Source organism: Microcaecilia unicolor, unplaced genomic scaffold, assembly GCF_901765095.1.
Source record: "Microcaecilia unicolor unplaced genomic scaffold, aMicUni1.1, whole genome shotgun sequence".
Taxonomy (NCBI): domain Eukaryota; kingdom Metazoa; phylum Chordata; class Amphibia; order Gymnophiona; family Siphonopidae; genus Microcaecilia; species Microcaecilia unicolor.
Genome location: NW_021963262.1, coordinates 85,094 through 104,818, shown reverse-complemented (window position 1 = coordinate 104,818; position 19,725 = coordinate 85,094). Strand labels below are relative to the sequence as shown.

General features: G+C 44.1%; 1 protein-coding gene across 1 annotated transcript in view; it reads right to left on the bottom strand.

Moving 5' to 3' along the window:
* Nucleotides 1-3,340: 3,340 nt before the first annotated feature.
* LOC115459121 (myb/SANT-like DNA-binding domain-containing protein 1) overlaps nucleotides 3,341-19,725 on the bottom strand; it is a 47,082-nt gene continuing 30,697 nt past the window's right edge. The window contains exon 3 of the mRNA XM_030188991.1: nucleotides 3,341-3,942. Coding sequence (XP_030044851.1) covers nucleotides 3,708-3,942 — 235 coding nt within the window. The 3' untranslated portion in view covers nucleotides 3,341-3,707. The remainder of the gene's footprint in view (nucleotides 3,943-19,725) is intronic.

The following is a 19,725-nucleotide window of genomic DNA, read 5'->3' as shown; positions in this document are numbered from 1 at the left end:
TTCTGTTGTGTTTTTGGCCCTCCTGATGTCTCCAGACCAGGTTATGACCTTAGAGTGGAAGATGATTGCACAAATTGGTTTAAAATAGTAACTGAAGTCAAGCAAGGTTGTATATTGTCACCATGTTAGTCAGCTTATGAACTGGTCAATGTGGAATGCAGTAGGAGTTAAAAATAGAGGAATCACATGGCTTGAAACATGCAGTAAGAGGACTTGGATTTTGCAGGTGGCCTTGTTAGTAAGTTCTCTTCAGGTAATTCAGAACAACACAGGTAGAATAATGCATTTTGGTAAATGGATGAATTAACTATTTAGGAAAAAGAAGAAATGTATGAGTATAATCATAGAAGATAACATAGCAATCAAAATGAAAAGAAGTTGAACTAGAAAAAATACCAGAATTCACCTATTTAGGAACTCTGGTAATAAAAGACAACACCTAAGAAATGAAAATTAGATTTGGTAAAGTAGCCTTAGGCGTAAACAGACTGTGTAAGATCTGGGACAGTAAGCAGTTAACAACTCGAAGAAAGATTCATGTCTATAATAGTACTGTGATACACACTCTGTTATACAGTACAGAAGTCTAGAACAGACTAGATGGTATTAACACAGCTTAAAAAGAATCCTACATGTCAAGGGCCAAGCTAAGGTTAAAACTGAAGCAATAAGAGAGACAACTGAACAGCCACTAGTTACTTAGGTACTATAGCAACAGCAACTTAAATGGCACCTACACAGAATAGATATACAGCACAGCACATACCAAAGCAAGCCATAAACTGCAAACCAGAAGGGCAAAGAGGTCCAGGAAAACCAAGACAAACGTGGTCTCAAACCATTTAAAAGGACCTCACTGAGCTGGATATCAGCTGGTTAGAAGCACTTGATGAAACACAAGACCAGCAAGTGTGCAAAATGTGTCGGTCTGCCTTATGTGCCGACTGGCTCAAGAAGACAATAATCATTTAAAACTTTTTCCATAAATTTAATGTACTTAAAACAATGAAAACGTTTCAGCTTGTGAGTTATATAAATGCATGTGGTGCTATGCATTAAAAGTGAGTCATAATTTATTTTTTCCCAACTCCATTCTGGGGTTTTTTCCTGCTACTCTCTGCCTCTGTTTACCTAAGCGCCTGACAGGAAGGGAAAGGTAGATTTGGGGGGGGGGGGGGGGGAATGAGTCACATATTTGAAGGGCAAGGCATTTTTAAATAGGAGAAGAGAGCACATTTAGAAATGCCCACGTTCTTCAGTATACCCCCCCCCCCCATGAAAAGTTTGAAGGTGGGTTGGTGGGGATGGATGTCATTAACAGTTGCAGTATCATGGCCCCGCAGAAGTGGCAGTTCAACTTCAGCTCATTTGGCTCCAAAGTGGCCCTGATTAAAAAATTAGTGAAGACTGCTACCCTATGGCATTCAAAGAATCTTGTCCACATCAGAAAACCACTGCACATAACCCTGGAGGAGTAGCCTAGTGGTTAGTGCAGTGGACCTTGATCCTGGGGAACTGAGTTCAATTCCCACTGCAGGTCTTTGTGACTCTAGGCAAGTCACTTAACTGTCCATTGTCCCTGGTACAAAATAAGTACCTGAATATATGTAAACCGCTTTGAATGTAGTTGCAAAAACCTCAGAAAGGCAGTATATCAAGTCCCATTTCCCTTTCCCCTTTACATGCTGCAGTCTATGATGGAGGTAACATGGTAAGCAGAGCAGTATTAACCTTTTGTGGGCCCTAGGCACACAATTGTATTGGGTCCCTATCATATTTTAAAACTCCCACAAACGGGGCTCCATATTGTTCTGACTGCAGAGGAAGCAGCAGGTAAGGGGCACTGTCTGCCAATTCTTCCTGCCAACTGGAAGTCAACGTACAGGGGTGGGGAGAATAGAAAGACTTCTGAAAGCAGTGGCAGCTCTGGTCTCTCTCCCTTCCCCCCTTCTTCTGCCAACAGCTGATTTACTGGGGCAGAAATCTGCTTTGGAAGTCATTGAAATATGCATTTGAGAGGCTCCTAGGCTTGTGCCTAGTTTGTCTGTGCTTTAACCTTGCCCAGTGCTAAACCAACTACCCTTCACAAAGCCGCCCACCTGAGCCCCTTTAGGACAGAGTCCCGGTCACAGTGCTTACTTGCGTGAGAACTCTGGAGATCCAAGTATCGGTAAAAATATTATTTTTAGATATGCAGCACCCACAGAACTTTGACCCACCTTACTCTTTAAGCAGTGAACCACATCTCCCTCCCCCATACCCCTGCCAGAGTAGCGTGAAGATACCACAGCCTGTCCCTATGGTTGCCTCTCCCCCTCCCCTAACCATGTGCTTCATATTTAAATGAGGAAGGACAACCAAGAAGACAGGAAGCACTGTGCTGTCAGAGGCAGATGCTCAAAAGTCCGGCACTGTTCTAAACAGCGTCGGAAAAATACCGCCACAATAGCACGCTAATGACATGCAAATTTAGGCAAGTTGTTAGCGTTGAGCATTAGGGACTTCTGCAGGAGGACTGTGCCTGGCCATGCCCAGAATGCCAGATGGAGAGTAGGAAAGAAGAAAGAAAGCAGCGACTCCCAGTCGGCGGAAAGAGGGAGGACCTGGCCGGTGCTTTGTGATGTTTACTTACACATTCTACCCTTAGAAATCAGCACAACTACTGCATGTATCACAGGGAAAGCCTGAAAATTTACACACACACCAGTAGATAATAATGTACCCTAAAGAGATGCCATTTCTGCTCAGCTGAAATTGGCAGCCGAATTCCCAGGCAAGCTTGCTGCACGTCTCTTTAGTTCCTCCCCTGATTTCCATTGTACCTTAGCTTCCTTGCAAAAGGAATCCTCTCTTTAACAACCCTAATGCCAGCTCTGAGCTGACGTTAGGTTTTCCATGTTAGGGGTGCCCTTCTTAAGTGTGCTGTTCTCTGAACATCACGGGGAATACCTAATGACCTAATTTAAATCTAATTTTAAATGCTAGTGGCAGTATCATTTGGCATGCTCATTGACCGCTACGGTAGGGGCCTCGCAGCATTCTACAGGAGCTATTCTGCTGCTAATGGCCTCTAGCGCCCCCCATTTGCTTCTGAGCGTTGGGGCCTTGGTGTCCACGTGGCTAATGTTCCGAATACAGAAAGTAGGGATGGAGTTCAGTCATATCAGATGCAGGAAGTGGGGGGGATGTTGGGAGGAGAAGAAACAGAGATGAAAACCCATAAGGGAATTATAAAGTCAATTCCCAGGTTACAATACTATACAGACTAGTGTAGAAAAGCCTGCAGTACTGTGCAACAACTTTGGGCACCTGTCATCAGAATAAATACAGACTACAATTCAGTCCTCTAATGGCACCTATTTTTGTTTACCAAGGACAAAGGAATGTCAAAAACAATTGCTTGGAGTATTGCTTCATCCGGTGCACTTATTCACTGCCTTTGCCATTACACTGTATAAGATCTCAATCCACAAGTTTTTGTACTTAGCTAACAGGACACCTGAGGGCTCAATTATGTGGATGATCTGATTGGTTTATTGGGTCTGTTCTGCTGAATAAAGACGAGCCGCACAGCTGCATATTAGTCAAGCAAGCATTTGGTTTGCGCTAGTCCTGTACAGGTTCTCTTTCCCAGGAAAATCCTGTAACAATGCAACATACCTACATAACAAGCTGTGTACTGATAGTTTATTGATGAAATTAATACACTAGACTTTTGAAATCATTTTCTCCAGCAGGTTCATCATTCTCTCCTGTAGCTGTAGGCTTTGGACCTGAATGATGTTTTGCTGGTCCAGAATCCTACGCACCTCCCGACATGTTTCTTCCATTGCCCTACTCAGCTTCTTTTGCTCTTCTAACATGGCCTCCATAAGCTTTAGTTTCTTCTTCTGGAAATTGCAGATTTGTAGCTTTCTTTTCTTCACAGGTCTTTCTTCAGCCCTGAAATATTAACAAGGTCTAAATTAGAAATTAACAGCTGTTATCATACACATATGTTTATGTTAAAAAGTAAACAAGAGGATCCTGGAAGGCCAGCTTATAGAATGAGCCAACGAGGCACTGGCTTATGGAGTCCAAGCTTCAGGGCATGGGCATAACCTAGGAAGACTCTCCCTCACTTTGGGCTCAAGCCTCATCCAAAATTATGGCACCTGATGCTTGGCTGGCAGGTACGACCAATCCCCATCAGCCAAAGAGATTCATCACTTGAGCCCCTGCCCATGCTGCCTGAGCAACAGGAAGTTGGTGGGGTGCACCAGCTGCCAACACCGGAACTTTTGCACATGCTCAGTTCATCCATTGAACAAAGCATGCACAGAATTGCCAGCATTGGCTGCTGGAGCACTCTGCAGACTTCCTTGCTGCACAGGCAGCATGGGCAGGGGCTTGGCAAAGAATCACTTTGGCTACTGGGGCTTGGGCATCCCCATCAGCAAAGGTACCCCCCCCCCCCAAAAAAAAAATGAGTTCTGGAAATGCCCCTGCTTCAGGGCACTGAAAGCCTACCTTACTGGTTCAGTCCTTCCAGGGTAGGAGCTGTTCTGTCCTCTGACAGCCTCGCACTAGTTTATAACGTGATCCTAAAATGTGTGTAATGCTTTTACTGTTATTCTCAGTTCTAAGTACTATCATTGCTGCAGTTTCTCACTGCAAAGATACATGAGCAATGCACTGTGGGTAATGTAGTTCACAGGCAGTGCAACCACACTTGCTTGGCTGTGTAAGAACTATTACCACTGGTTGTGAGGCTGCCCAAACCTCCTCTCTCTCTCTCTCTGCCAAGCTTGGCTCTTTCGTCTTCCTGCTATCATTTCCTGGTCATTCTCACTATCTCTGTCCTGGGAGGTCAGCCAGGTATGACCTTTCCCTCCAATCGAGAGCCGTCCTCTAGGACCACCCCTTGCCACCCGATGGCAGGCTCTGTCCCCATTGCTCTCTATCTGCTCCTCCCTGAACCCGTGTGAAGCCTCAACACCTCTTTGTCCCTTCAGCCATGAGGCATTTCCACCACCATCTAGCCAGAGACATGGAGCATGCATCATCTTATTTCAGACAGCTCTGTCCTGCTGAAACTCCCTGCAACTGTTATGGTATAAGCCAATCATCAGAATTAAATGTGTAGCATGATGTTGTGTTGGATCAGATACATATATATACACCAATATATTTGTGCAGCTTTTATATATTTGACACTGCAGCAGAGAGAATGGTTTCATTTCAAGCCCCTCTCTCCCTATCCCTTTTTCTGGGAACTTCTGATAGCAGGGATAGTCAATTACAAACACTTAACAAAGACAAAAGAGAGATATATAACTCTCTCTGCCCTCCCACCTAAAAAGACTGAACAAAAGCTTGACTAAGGTGGGTACCTGGACGCTCATCAGGACATCTCTGAAAACCAAAGACCCAAGAGACAGAAAGTCTGGAGAAGCCATTGAAGACAAAGAACTCAGAGGAAAAGCATAAACAGGACATTTGCTTGTCAAAGGTATACCTGCCCCTCCCATCAGCTTTCAGACATGTGCAGAAAGGAAGGACTTATAATGTGGTCATGTGAACAGACTACATTAACCATAATGCCTTGCAAAATATCCAGGACATGCACACACCATGCTTCTCTGCTAACATTATAAAAGGCCTGGAAACAGCCCAGCTCGCTCTCTTGGAACCTGCCTCCTCTTGGGACCTGCCTCCTCTTGGGACCTGCTGCTCTCTTTGGGGTCCGCTGATGCCTTGCTCCTGAACATGTGCTCATCAATCAGCTGGACCACAGCATGCTTGTAACAAGGACTTGTAAGTTAACCTACCTGCTACTTTGTTCTATTTTATGCACAAATTCTCTGTTCTAAGATCCTTTTAAAAACCTACCTCTCGTGTGCAATTGTATATTAAATCAATCTTTTTGAAGCTAAAAATACGGTCTCTTTGTGTTCTAGAGTATATGGTATCTTTTATATATACTTAATTTATTTAATTTATTGCAATTATCACCTTTGGAGATTGGAGGAGAAATTAATATCCTAAAACTTATAAATACAGCGCCTGCTCTTAAGTTATAAACAAGAGCGAGTGCTCTAGAGCTCTTTCCCCCAAGATAAATCATTTCTTGTAACACAACGAACCTGGTTTTTAACCTTGAAAATATCTCCTCCCTAATGAAATATCGCACATTCCAGTCACCCAGCCTCAAAACATTTCTACATGTTCAACTATCCTCCCCCCCCCCCCCCTGCAATATAGCTACCTCTCCTCAGATCTCCACCCCCAACAGCTCTCAGATTAAGGAGTCTCTGTGTCCTGGAGCAGCACCTCTGAACATCTGTCTGTGAGTAAATTATCTGTGATTTATTCAATAAAAGAGACTTCATAAAATAATAGAGACTTCGGGTGATTGGTGTGCCAAGGTTACATTCCAAGATATTGAGGCCTCAAGTTAACAAGCCTCAAGAGCCTTGACATGAGCTTATTGCTTCCCTCCACTGTTCTGGTCCTCCAAAGCTGCTATTAGATGCCTGACGAAGGGAAGTACTTTGTTTAGTGTTTCAAAACTGCTCTGATGCAGGCAGCTAGTAGGGGTTTGGAGGAACAGAGCAGTGGAGGAAAGCAACAAGCTCCTGCTGTTGCATTTAGCATTTTCAGGGGTCTAGGATTGGGAATGAACCAGGAGCTGGAGTGGGAGTGGATGCTGAAAGTGGGCTGATGCTGAGTTTGGATTTGTGGCTGAGGTTGGTAGGAGGCTGATGCTGATATTTCAAATGAGGTTGGAAGAGGGCAATGCTGGCAGAGTGAGAGAAAGAAACTGATGCTGGCAGATGCTGGAGGAATGAGAAAGGAGAGGATGACAAACTGTCGGAGGTGAGAAGCAAGGCAGATGCAGAGCTTAGGTGGAGAGGGAAGGGCAAAGGGGTAGATGCTAGGGTACAGAGGAGGAAAGGCAGGGTCAATTAATATTGGAAAAGGATGCTGAACAAAGGAAGAAAGAGGTATGTGGAAAAGGAAGGGGCAACAGATGCTGGGGAAAGTAAGAAAGAGGCAGGAAAACAGATAACAGGGACATACGAATATGGGAAAGAACGTGTTCGTGCAAATGCAGAGGATTCTGGAATTGGGTAGGAAATCAGAAGAAAGACTTTAGGATTGGCTAGGTTTGGGAGTGTAAGTAAGGATTTAGGGACTGGGTAGGGGGAAGAGTAGAGACTTGGGGATTAGGTGGGAAATCGTGGGGACAGAAACTGAGCAGGGGATAGGAAGACAATGGTTACTAAGTGATTGGGTGAGAGCTACGAGTAGCATTGTGAGATTTATTATAGAAAAATGGGGAGGGAAGACAATTTGAAAGGGCTAAAGTGGTTAGGAGGAAGTTGAAATATACATAGGGCTATGGAGAGGGTGAGAGGCAAAAGAAGGGAACAGGTCTTTGAAGGCGGTGAGAGATGGTAGAAATAGGGGAGATAGAAGGGGAATAACAGCCAGGATTAAGGGTAAGACATAAAAAAGGGACTAGAGGTAAGAGGCAGAGGAAGGCAGATGATGTTGAGGAGGGAATGAGAGTTAGGAGGTGGTAGATGAGGTTGTGAGGAGGAATGAGTACAGAAAGTGGAAATGGTGGGGAGGGGGGACTAGAAACTGGGTGAAAGACAGAAAAGAGTAGGAGACTGGCAAAGAAATGAGGTAGAGAAACAGGACAGCCAGGGAGAGAACAGTAAAAAATAGAAAGGTGGTAAGTAGTTAAAAGGTGAAAAAAGGGAGACTACAGAAAAGAGGGGAGAAAGAAGAATGAAATCTATCTATAGGTGGATAAATAGGCACATGAGCCATATATAGACATGAAAAGGTTATCTGTGCTTGCCTACTACTCGATTCTTGTGGTAATCTGGATAAATGAGAGAGTTTAGAACATGCTAATAGCCTTTCCTTAATATTTTACTTTTTTAATTATATGTTTATCTACTCCTACCCTAGCTGAGATAATATTTAACCATCTCTCTGACCTCATGTGCAACTTTCTTTAAATTAGTCACCTTACTTTCTAACTTGTCTTACTCTTTTACCTATCCATATGTTCTATCTTTGCTTTACCCTTCACTATCAATTAAAATGTTCTATTACATATTGTGTTGACATTGTAAGTAGTATACTATGCTGTACTTTGAATTATTATTTGAATATTTTTACTGCTGTAATTGCCTATTGCTCATGTTTGATCTATTCTTACTATACACCGCCTTGAGTGAATTCCTTCAAAAGGCAGTAAATACATCTTAATTAATAAATAAATAAATTTCTATATTTTCTTCACTCCACACCCACAGATAGTGGTCTGATAAAGAGAGAAATGGTTTCTTTTTGTGTCTTTAGTCCAAGTGTTGGATTTATGCCTTATTTTTATATGCTCTGTGTTTCTGTAAACAAGTTTATGTTTGTGAAATGTGTTTCAAAATTTAGAAATAAAGAATTTAGGATCTTTTTTATCAAGTCAAGCTAGCGGTTTCTACGCGGCATTGAAATGAAGCCCATTCAAAATGAATGGGCTTTGTCTGCATTACCGCATTGGAAGCCGCTAGCGCAGCTTGATAAAAGAGGCCCTTAATAAAAAAGACACATGAGAAAAAAGAAGAAAAAAAGATGAAACAGAGGGACCAGTCACGAGATTAATAGAAGGAAAGAAGACAAAAAGAGTGAAGCAACAGAAAATGAGATCCTATAGAAGACTTACAAGAAAAACAAGAGGAAGTACTAAAGAGAGACCAGGACCAACTAAATTAGAAAAATAAACTGATCAGATAACAAAGGTAAAAAAAAATATTTTTTAGTTTTGAAAGACAGAAAAATGTCAGCTTTAAGTCCAGAAACGAGGTAAAGCAGTGGCATTTAAGCTACAACACCAGCTTTCTTCTGATGTGGGGCCCTTCTTGCAGGTTGAAGCCCCAACATCTACTCAGTTCTCGGCATAAAACTGCCCCAAGATGGGGACACAAAAGTAAAAGTTGGCTCAGGGCACCACAACCCCTTGAGCCAGTCCCAGATCCTGGCAAATGTGATTTGACTGAAGCATTTTGAAATTTAACACAGGAAAAAATGGGTTTGGATTTCGGTCTAGAACAACCAAGGAGCAAAGGAGAAAACTAAACATAGAAACCAATAAACACTTCTTTAAAACTCTGGATAGCACTGTAAAAAGGAATAAAATCCTTTATTAAGACACTTAAATAAAAACACCTAAAAGTAGAGTAAATAATCAAAAATACATCAAACTATAAGGCCAAACTACAGTGTATCAACCCAATAGGGTCAGTGGCTGCCAGCATCATAGGGTTTTAGATATGACAGTGTTAATGCAAACAATGTTTAAAAGACAGCAAATGTTTCTAGATGTGGCAGAAAGAAAGATAACTAAAAACCACAAACCAGATTGGTGGGATTGAAGTGGGACAGTTTGGTGTCAATTTCCATGTTAAACCCTCGGTTCTTCTTGCCAAAGTGGCGTGAACCCTAGTTGTCTAGATCCAGCAGGTGGCCTTCTAAGTCAGCTGGGAGGGAATTGTGAAGATTGAGGCAGCACTTCAAAATTCACTTACTGTATATCTTCCTCTGATTTAACAAAAACAGTGGCCAAGTTAGAAGACCATGAAAGTAAGGAGCCCTTTTACTAAGATGTGTAGGCGCCTACGTGCGTCCTACACGTGTCAGTTTTGAACTACTGCCCGGCTACTGTGTGGCCTGAGCAGTAATTTCATTTTTTATGCTTATCCACTAAGCGCGCCGGAAATTTTCCGGCACGCGGCGCTAACCGGGATGTAATTGGCATTGTATGCGCGTAGACCATTACCACCCGGTTAACATGTGAGACCTTACCGCTAGATCAATGGGTTGCAGTAAGGTCTCAGGCCCAAAATGGACACATGCCAATTTTTATTTTGCCACACATCCATTTTTTGCCAAAAAAAGGCCTTTTTTGCAGGTGCACTGAAAAATGAACCTGCGTGCGTCCAATACATGCGTCTACACCAGCACTGGCCATTTTTCAGCACACCTTAGTAAAAGGACCTCTAAGTGAGAAAAATGGATTAGCAATTGGATATTTAAAGACAAAAATATCTATGGTTCAGGATTCTGGAGTAACTTTTGTTAAAGATAGTTTGGTGCAGTGGCTTAGGAAGGGGGGGGCGCTCCGCCCCGGGTGCACACCGCTGGGGGGTGTCAGTTCCGCGCTGGTGCACTGCCCTCTCTGCCCCGGAGCAGTGAACCAGCGCGGAGCCGACACACCCCAGCAACGTGCAGTCGGGGCAGATCGGCCCTCCCGCCTGTCCCTCGCCGCAGGTATGCGCTCCGGGGGGGGGGAGGTATGCGCTCCGGGGGGGGGTGCGCTCCAGCGGGAGGAGGGTGCGCCGTACTGCACCCAGGGGGGGTGCGCAGCGGCGACCCGCCCTGGGTGTCAGCTCCCCTCGCTACGGCTCTGGTTTGGTGTTACATCATACGATAGTATACCTGGAGAATATGGTTTGAGCAAAGAACTTGAACTTTCCTCAGTCCAGGTATCTGGAACCTGGTGAGTTATGTCATAGGTACCTGAAGGATGACCTGAAGATCAGTAATATAGAGAGAGAGCTAGTATCTCAAAAATGTTTTATGTGCCATCAGGGAGAGAGGGCAAGGTCACAAGAAGGACAGTCTTTTCATTCTTTGGGCATCAGAGACAAAGTGTTGGACTGGTTCACTTCACATCTCGAGAGTCGTACACTTTCAGTTTATATGCCTGATGCCTTCTGAGATCTATTGATAACCCAGAGAATAGTGCTGGCACCTATTTTATTTAACTCCTTCTTGAGTCTAGAGATTAATAAATCTTTGATTTTTAAGCATTACTTCAAATGTAAAGATAGTTTATTTTGTGGCTAGAAGGTCACCTTGTACCCAGATGAGGTTAAGACCACTCAGACTTGGAGGAAGGACTTTTTACAATTAAGGCTAAAAGTGGTGGCTATCTCCAGAGTACCAACAAAACAGAGTGTCTGTGTCTGTTAACTGTCAGTACCAGGTAACAGAGCTGTTTCTCTCCTGCTCTCCTCCATACAAACCTTAAGAGACACCAAGAATCTTATAAACTCTCCTTCTTTCTAATCTGGTCAAGCCAAGATTCAAAACTACTCAGTAAACCATTATCCATCTGTTCTACTTTTGGACCTTTCACAGCACAGTTAAATTTGATTACAATAAGTACAAGGGAGCACTTTGATAAAAATTCTAAGCTGTCAATTATCTTGTCAGCAGTTGCTGCCTGGGTTAAAAGCTTCAAGAACATTTCTAAATATACCCACTGTTTTGTAACATACTAAAGTGGAGGGGCATTTTCCAATACGGCATTCAAGTCCAAAAACATGTCTGTCTGAAAAAGGCCAGAAAAGCACTGGTATAACAAATTGTCAAGAAAAACATTTTTCAGTGTTAGAATATACCCCCCCCCCCAAACTGGCCACAATAAAGATGCACCACAGACTGACACAGACTTCATCAGACAGTCATGTCACCAGTGGAAAATAACCCTTGGAAAATGTCTACATGCGGAAGTGGTCCTGTGCTGAAAAAACATTATCTGCCAAAGTTAGGATATCCCTTCCACATGTAACATGTCTATATATGGTGCTGCACATGGAAGAACCAAACAGGAGTAGAGGTAGACACAAAAGGCAATCAGCTGTGGGGATGATATCAAATAAACTTTATTATAGCACCAGCAAAAACAAACTCGACACGGGCCGTGTTTCGATGGGCACAGCCACCTGTATCAGGGGTTACAAAATCTATAAATACATCCTATATAATAAAAAGCACCTCCAACGTTCTGAAGCTGACTGCGTGGCACTTAAACCTTGAGGTATTCGTGCTATCCATCTCATTAACTGGCGTCAGTACTTCCTGGTACGTCACAAGCAGCTGTGACCAACCACAACATAGCAGCACGAGACACACCAACGGAATCCAAGAATATGTTACGCTGCGCACCCCAGCAAGCATCAGTCTGCGCCCAATGTCGTCAGTATCAAGACTGAGATGGTAATGGCGCCACAACCACCCCCCTGAAATCAACTCGCCGCCTCCCTCACAAAACCCCTCCCAAACACAAGACCCACTCTCCCAACATCGCCGGTATCAATACTGACGGGAATGGCACCGTAACCACCCCCCCCCCCCGAAATCAACTTGCCGCCGCCCTAACAAAACCCCTCCCAAACACACAACCCACTCTCCCAACGTCGTTGGTACCAATACTAATGGTAATGGCACCGTAACCACCCCCCCCTGAAATCAACTCGCTGCCTCCCTCACAAACGCCCTCCCACACAGAACTACCCACTCTCCCAACATCGCCGGCACCACAAACAACCTCCCTCCCAGTTCCACCCCCCCTGAAATCCACTCGCCGCTTCCCTCACAAATCCCCTCCCACACACAATGACACACTCTCCAAACGTCAACGATAATGGTGCCGCAAACACACCCCCTGAAATCCACTTGCCGCCTCCCTAACAAACACCCTCCCACACACAACTACCCACTCTGCCGTCTCCAGCACCACAAATAACCTCCCTCCCAGTTCCACCCCCCCCCCTGAAATCCACTCGCCGCCTCCTTCAGAAATGCCCTCACACACACAAACTCTAAAATGGAAAATCAACATCTCTCTCACTCAGACACACACACACACACACACACACACACACTCTGCCATGGAGAGACAGTATCTCTCTCTCTCTCTCTCTCTCACTCACTCACACACACACTACCCCCCACCCCCCTTAATACACAAACTCTAACAAGGAAATTCAACATCTCTCTATCTCAATCACCCACACACACCCTCTGCCTCCCCACCCCCCACCCCCCAAAAACCACAAACACATACACTGATGTGGAACAACGCTACCCTCCCCCCACCCCCAAAATGGCATCGCTGATTGATCATGCAACTCACACACTCCCAACCAAAACAATAACCAAGAGCCCCCCCCCCCCCCACACCCCTCCTTCCGGTACAGGGCTAAGGAAAGGGAAGTACAGGGGAAGAAAGGCAATTGTCCCCCATACAAACACTCTCACACACAGACGCCGCTACCCTCTCCCCCACATCATACACAAACTCTGCCACACTCCCCCCCCCCCCCAACACCCACATCATACACAAACTCTCCAAGGGACAATCAGCATCTTTCTGTCTGACACAGACACACATTCCTCCCCCCCCCCCCCAACATCATACACACACTGTGACATGCAGAAATAGCATCTCTCTCTCTCTCTCTCTCTCTCTCACTCACACAAACACACTCCCCTCACACCCCCCTTAATACACAAACTCAAACAAGGAAAATCAACATCTCTCCCTCTCACTCAGACACATACACACTCCCCCCAACCACCCCCACAACATCATACACAAACCCTGCCAGGGTGAATCTAGATCTCTGTTTCTCACTCACACCCACACACACAACCAAACTCCCCACCCCCCACATCAACATACACACAATCTGCCATGCAACAATAACCACCCTCAAAGCCACACGCCACTTCCTGCAACTTCGCCAGCACGACACACCACAACCTCCCCCAGCAGAAACAGGAAATGAGAGCGGGACCAGAGCTGAGCGACAGAGGCGGGCCAGGCCTGTACACAGTTTACCGATGCTGCTGCTGCCACCATCCGCCGTCACCCAGACTAAGTAAGTGAGACTTCTAAAATTCAGAAGGAGGGGGGCTGGCAGTGGGAGGGATGGAGGAAGGGAGGCACGACGACCCTGGAACTGTGAGCGAGGGGGGATCCTGGAACTAGATTGTACATTTGTCCATTAGATTGTAAGCTCTTTGCGCAGGGACTGTCCTTCTATGTTAACTTGTACAGCGCTGCGTAATCCTAGTAGCGCTTTAGAAATGTTAAATAGTAGTAGTAGTAGTAGGGGGGATCCTGGAAGTGGAAGGGAGACCCTGAAAATCGGGGATCTGGGAGGGAGAGAGGGAGACCCTGACACTCGGAGGGAGGGAGACACCTCGGGGCAGTTTGGGGGGGGGGGCTGTTGGATCACCTTGTGGGGGTGGAGGGGGGGAGCGGTGGAGACCTCGGTGGTGGTGGAGGGGTGAGCGGTGGCAGCGGCAACATGGGGGGCGTGGCATTGCGGCGAGGGCAGCAGGACAGGGGGCTGGCACTGGACGGGAGGAAGGGGAGGAGGGGGAGGGGGACCCTGCCACACACGCTCATTCTCACAAACACACTCGCACCCAGTCTCAATCTCTCTCTGTCACACATACACTCGCACATTCACTCTCTCTCTCGCACACACTCACTCTCACACACACTCTCTCAAACATACACACTCCGAGGAAAGCCTTGCTAGCGCCCATTTCATTGTGTTCAGAAATGGGCCTTTTTTCTAGTAAAATATATAAAATATGTAAGTGTACATAAAAGCATCCAAAAAGTGACAAACACCATAAAGTCAAAGGTAGAGATACTCAAGAAAGTACATCATAACTAAGAATCTTGCTTAAAGCAACATGTGATAAGACAAAAGTAAAATTTAAATAATTTTAAAAGTCATTGCAATAATTAAAATACATAAAATGATGCATGGAGGAAATGTCTACAGTAAAACAGCAGCACAAAAACAACAGCATTATAACAGTGTTATTTTAAAAAGGCAATCTATTAAATAAAAAGGCATATAGAGAAACAAAATGTAAAAAGGCAGTATAACCACAGTGAACATATTTATATAAGAAGCAACTAAAAATGCAGTAAATTAATTTTCAAAGGTTAAAATGTGTATAGCATAAGAACAAATGCTTCACACATCTGGAAACCACAAGCAGAAAGAAATCTGGTGCACTGTACTAGGTACCAAATCACCTGGGCAGTACTATAAACTGATACAAAAAAAGAAAAAAACAAAGAGACAAAGAAAAAAAGAATATATACTAAAACTCAAACATGAACATGACGCACAGATCCTAAAAAAATAAAAATAAACAGTGCTGGTCAAACTTTTCTAAAAAAAAAAAAGGGGGGGTTGAGAGGATATTGGATTAAAAGCAAAAACACAAAAAAGTCAGGGTTTTAAAAAACTGTATACGTATCTAACACCTCTGGTGATAAATTGGGATCGGATGCTGATGGTATCAGTGCCTAAGAGAATGTGCAGCAAAAACAAATGTGTTGCCAAATATGAAGTGTTTTTAAAGCGCCAGGGCGAAAATGGGTCCAATGCGGGAAAAGCATAAAGTAGCATGTTGGAGAGAGAAAAAATTGAAAAAGCGTGACAATCTGCAATCTGTGTAGAAAACATATATATAGAAGCAAGAACCCTTCATGGCATGAGATAGGCAAACAGAAAAAAAAGTGCTGGAGACACGTACCATTGCCATGTTTAAATGCATAATTCAAAAAGTGAATCATGGATATGCATTAATGCATGCTGCACATGGAAGAGCATTTTCAATTCTGTTTCAACATATCCCTCAGGAGAAAGTCAAATTTTTCTGCTGAGGAGTCTCAGCTCCTTGTCCTCCTGTGCCTGAGAAATTATGAAGAGAAATCACCACCTGCCAATGCACAATGTCTTCACAAGGGCCTGGAGGCTCATTAGGAGGACCCTGTCATAGAGAGTTTTCTGCGGTGCTGTTAGGAACCCTGTATCAGCCATTTGCAAGCACCATGCCTTGCTAGGATCACATGCATTGAATTGGTGGGAAGGCCATCAGGCCCCCCTCCCCTGTTCCCACGACTCAGAAATCCTGAAAACACCAGAACGTCTCCCATGTCCAGAGCCCCCATGGCTGCAATAAGGGCCTGCATATCTCTGACACTGCCCCAGCTATGATCAAGGCTGCTGCTCCATGCCTAAATACATATATGAATGGTGGTTCCAACTGCCCTAGCTAACTGCCCATCACCACCTCCCTACCCAAGTGCAGATGTCCCCAAGAAAGTATCCCCAAACCATCCACTATGGCCCTGCCCACCTAATGCCAGGCACCTCTGGCCATGCAGGGATTGCCCACCCCCTACTAAGCCCCCAATCTGGTTCTCCTCAACTCTCACAGGATGTCTGAGGGGGCATAACAAAACATGTGCACAAAGGGCCACCACCTGAACCCTATCTCCACCAACTTGTGTTTTGCAGGTGCTTTACGCTGATCCGGTGTATGAGGGAGCGCCTCAGAGGATGACTTGAGTACCAAAAACATAGCACCACTGAGCTACTTTCCTGATAGTTACAGGGCAAATAAAGGAGCCAAGGCTTACAAGTGAAAAGTGTGATCTTATATTTCCCTTATCCCTTTTTCGGTCCGTGACTCCTAACGCGGAACCTTGCATGACATAGTTATAGTTTGGGTTCCTCTTTCCCACATGCACCACTTTGCACTTGCTCACATTAAACGTCATCTGCCATCCAGATGCCCCGTCTCCCAGTCTCGTAAGGTCCTCTTGTAATTTTTCACAATCCTCCTGCGATTTAACGACTTTGAATAACTTTGTGTCATCAGTAAATTTAATTATCTCACTAGTTACTCCCATCTCTAGGTCATTTATAAATATGTTAAAAAGCAGCAGTCCCAGCACAGACCCCTGGGGAACCTCACTAACTACCCTTCTCCATTGAGAATACTGACCATTTAACCCTACTCTCTGTTTTTTATCTGTTAACCAATTTTTAATCCACAATAGAACCCTACCTCCTATCCCATGACTCTCCAATTTCCTCTGGAGTCCTTCATGAGGTACTTTGTCAAACGCCTTCTGAAAATCCAGATACACAATATCAACCAACTCACCTTTATCCACATGTTTGTTCACCCCTTCAAAGAAATGTAGTAGACTGTTGAGGCAAGACTTCCATTCACTAAATCCATGTTGACTTTGTCCCATTAGTCTATGCTTTGAATGTGCTCTGTAATTTTGTTCTTTATAATAGTCTCTACCATTTTGCCTGGCACCGACGTCAGACTCACCAGTCTATAATTTCCCGGATCTCCTCTGGAACCTTTTTTAAATATCGGCGTTACATTGGCCACCCTCCAATCTTCCGGTACCACGCTGGATTTTAAAAATAAATTACATATCTCTAACAGTAGCTCCGCCAGCTCATTTTTTAGTTCTATCAGTACCCTTGGATGAATACCATCCCGTCCAGGAGATCTGTGCTCTAGAGAAACGGTGGGGTGTGATCACTAATAAGGCAGACAAGATAGAGGACATTCTTTCTGCTCATTTTCAGTCTCTGTACTCATATTCTGGTACAGGTGCTGATTCGATTCAGATCTACCTGTGCAGTTCCTGTATGCCTCGGTTCACATCACAGGGCCCAGATGGGTTTATAAATGAATTTTACAAACTAATGCAAGTTAAGTTCTTAGGACCCCTACACTCTTATTATTCAACTGTGGTGGAAAGTGGGGCTTTTCCTCGATATGCTAATGCAGCCTTATATCGCTGATAACTAAACCACATTGTAATAGCACCCTGCCAGACTCATATCGGCCCATCGCCTTAATTAACGTGAATATTAAAATCTTATCTCAGTTGTTGGCGGATCACCTGGCAGAACACTTGCCACAGGTGATCGGGTAGGAGCAAGTGGGTTCGTGAAGGGGCGGCAAAAAGTTATTAACGTCTGTAAGGTCTTATTGGCTATGCTGCACTGTCAGAGGCATGATGAGCCAGCATTACTTAATTAGCTTAGATGCAGAGAAGGCCTCTGACAGGGTCCGCTGGCCTTTTCTCTTTGCAGTGTTGGAACACGTTGGTGTAATGGACTGGTTTTTACGTGCAATACAGACCCTAACTACTAGGCCTTTGGCAGAGCTGCTGGTCAATGGGGTCTGTACATTCACTTTTGCAGTGGAATGGTGCACCTGACAGGGATGCCCACTGTCGCCCTTATTGTTTTTGCTCTCTTTGGAGCCTTTGTTGTGGGTGTTGAAGTCATCGGAGCGGGTGTGTGGGATGGAGATGCAGGGTGGTATGGTCAAGGTTTTGGCTTATGCGAATGATCTGAAAGTTTTCTTGATCCTCCATATATGCTCCCTCCCTTGTTAGAGCTGATTGAACAGTATGGGTTCCTCTCCTGTAGCTTCCAAAATATGATACCATCATCCTCCTGTTGTTTCCTCCACTCCAGCCACACAGCAGCATGATCAGGCAATGTGATAGAGTCACTGTAACCACATTAGCTACTTGGTCTGCCTCAACCAAGAGTAATTAAATCTTAGAATAGGAGTGGAGGAGTGGCCTAGTGGTTACAGCACTGCAATCTTTCAGTCCAGAGGTGGCCGGTTCAAATCCCACTGCTGTTCCTTGTGATCTTGGGCAAGTCACTTAACCCTCCATTGCCTCAGGTACAAATTTAGATTGTGAGCCCTCCTGGGACAGAGAAATATCCAGTGTACCTGAATGTAACTCACTTTGAGCTACTACTGAAAAAGGTGTGAGCAAAGGCACGCTGAAAAATGGATTGCAGTGCAGGTTTTGGGCGCACACCGATCCATTTTTTTAGCGCACCTGTAAAAAAGGCTTTTTTTATTTTTGCCAAAAATGGAAATGAAAATTGCTGCGCATCCATTTGGGTCTGAGACCTTACCGCCAGCCATTGACCTAGTGGTAAAGACTCACACGGTAACTGAGCAGTAATGACCTATGCGCCAAATGCCACTTGGTGCGTGTCCGTTACTCGTGCCGAAAATAAAAAATATTTTTCAGATGCGCGTATCAGATGTGTGCCAAAAATGAAATTACCACTAGAGCCACACGGTAGTCGGGTGGTAACTCCATTTTGGCACGCATTGGGCATGCGTAGACACTTACTCGGCTTAGTAAAAGGACCCCTTAATAGCTGCTCTGCATGCTGTTTTAGATTCTTTAATTTGTAATTTTTCAATTTGTATTTTGTATTTATCATCTTTCATTACTTTTTATTTTATTTTATGTTTTTTTAGGGCTGCATTTCAGTTAAAATTTGTAATTGTGATTATTTGTGTGATTAAAGGTATTTCATTTATTTTTCCACTGCAGTTTCTTGCGACTCTGGGCATTGGAGGTTAAGGGCTTCTTTTATAAAGTCGCACTAGTGATTACTGTGCAGCAAATGAAAGAAAGCCCATAGGAACTGAATGGACCTCCTCTCATTTTCTGAGCAGGAATCGCTAGCACAGCTTTGTAAAAAGAAACCTTAAGTTACTTGCCCAGAGTCACAAGGAGCTGCAGTTGGAAAAAAAATGAATAAATAACATACCTTTAATCACACAATTAATTGCAATTAAAATTTTAATCAAAATGTAGTCCTAATAGAAAAGAATGTATAACCTCTTAATCGTGTAATTAATTGTGATTAAAATTTTAATCAAAATGCAGCCCTATTAGAAAAGAATGCATAATCTCTCTGGTTGGGATGGAGGAGTCTCCAGACATCTACCACTTTTAAGAAACTGAGAATATTTTTTAATTTATCTGTAGCTTCTTTTTTCACTCGACTGCTTAACAATTTAGATTTGTCCAGGAGAAGTTGCACCACCAGATTTAAGTCTCCATCTATAAATAAGGAGCCTTCCATAAAACTGAGCAGTTGGTCAGTCATACCGGTATTATCATTTTAAAAAAACCTTGATTATCCGTTGGAGCATAAAGACTGATCAAGGCAAAGTAGATTTCAACTGAAAGCAAAACCCCAGCCA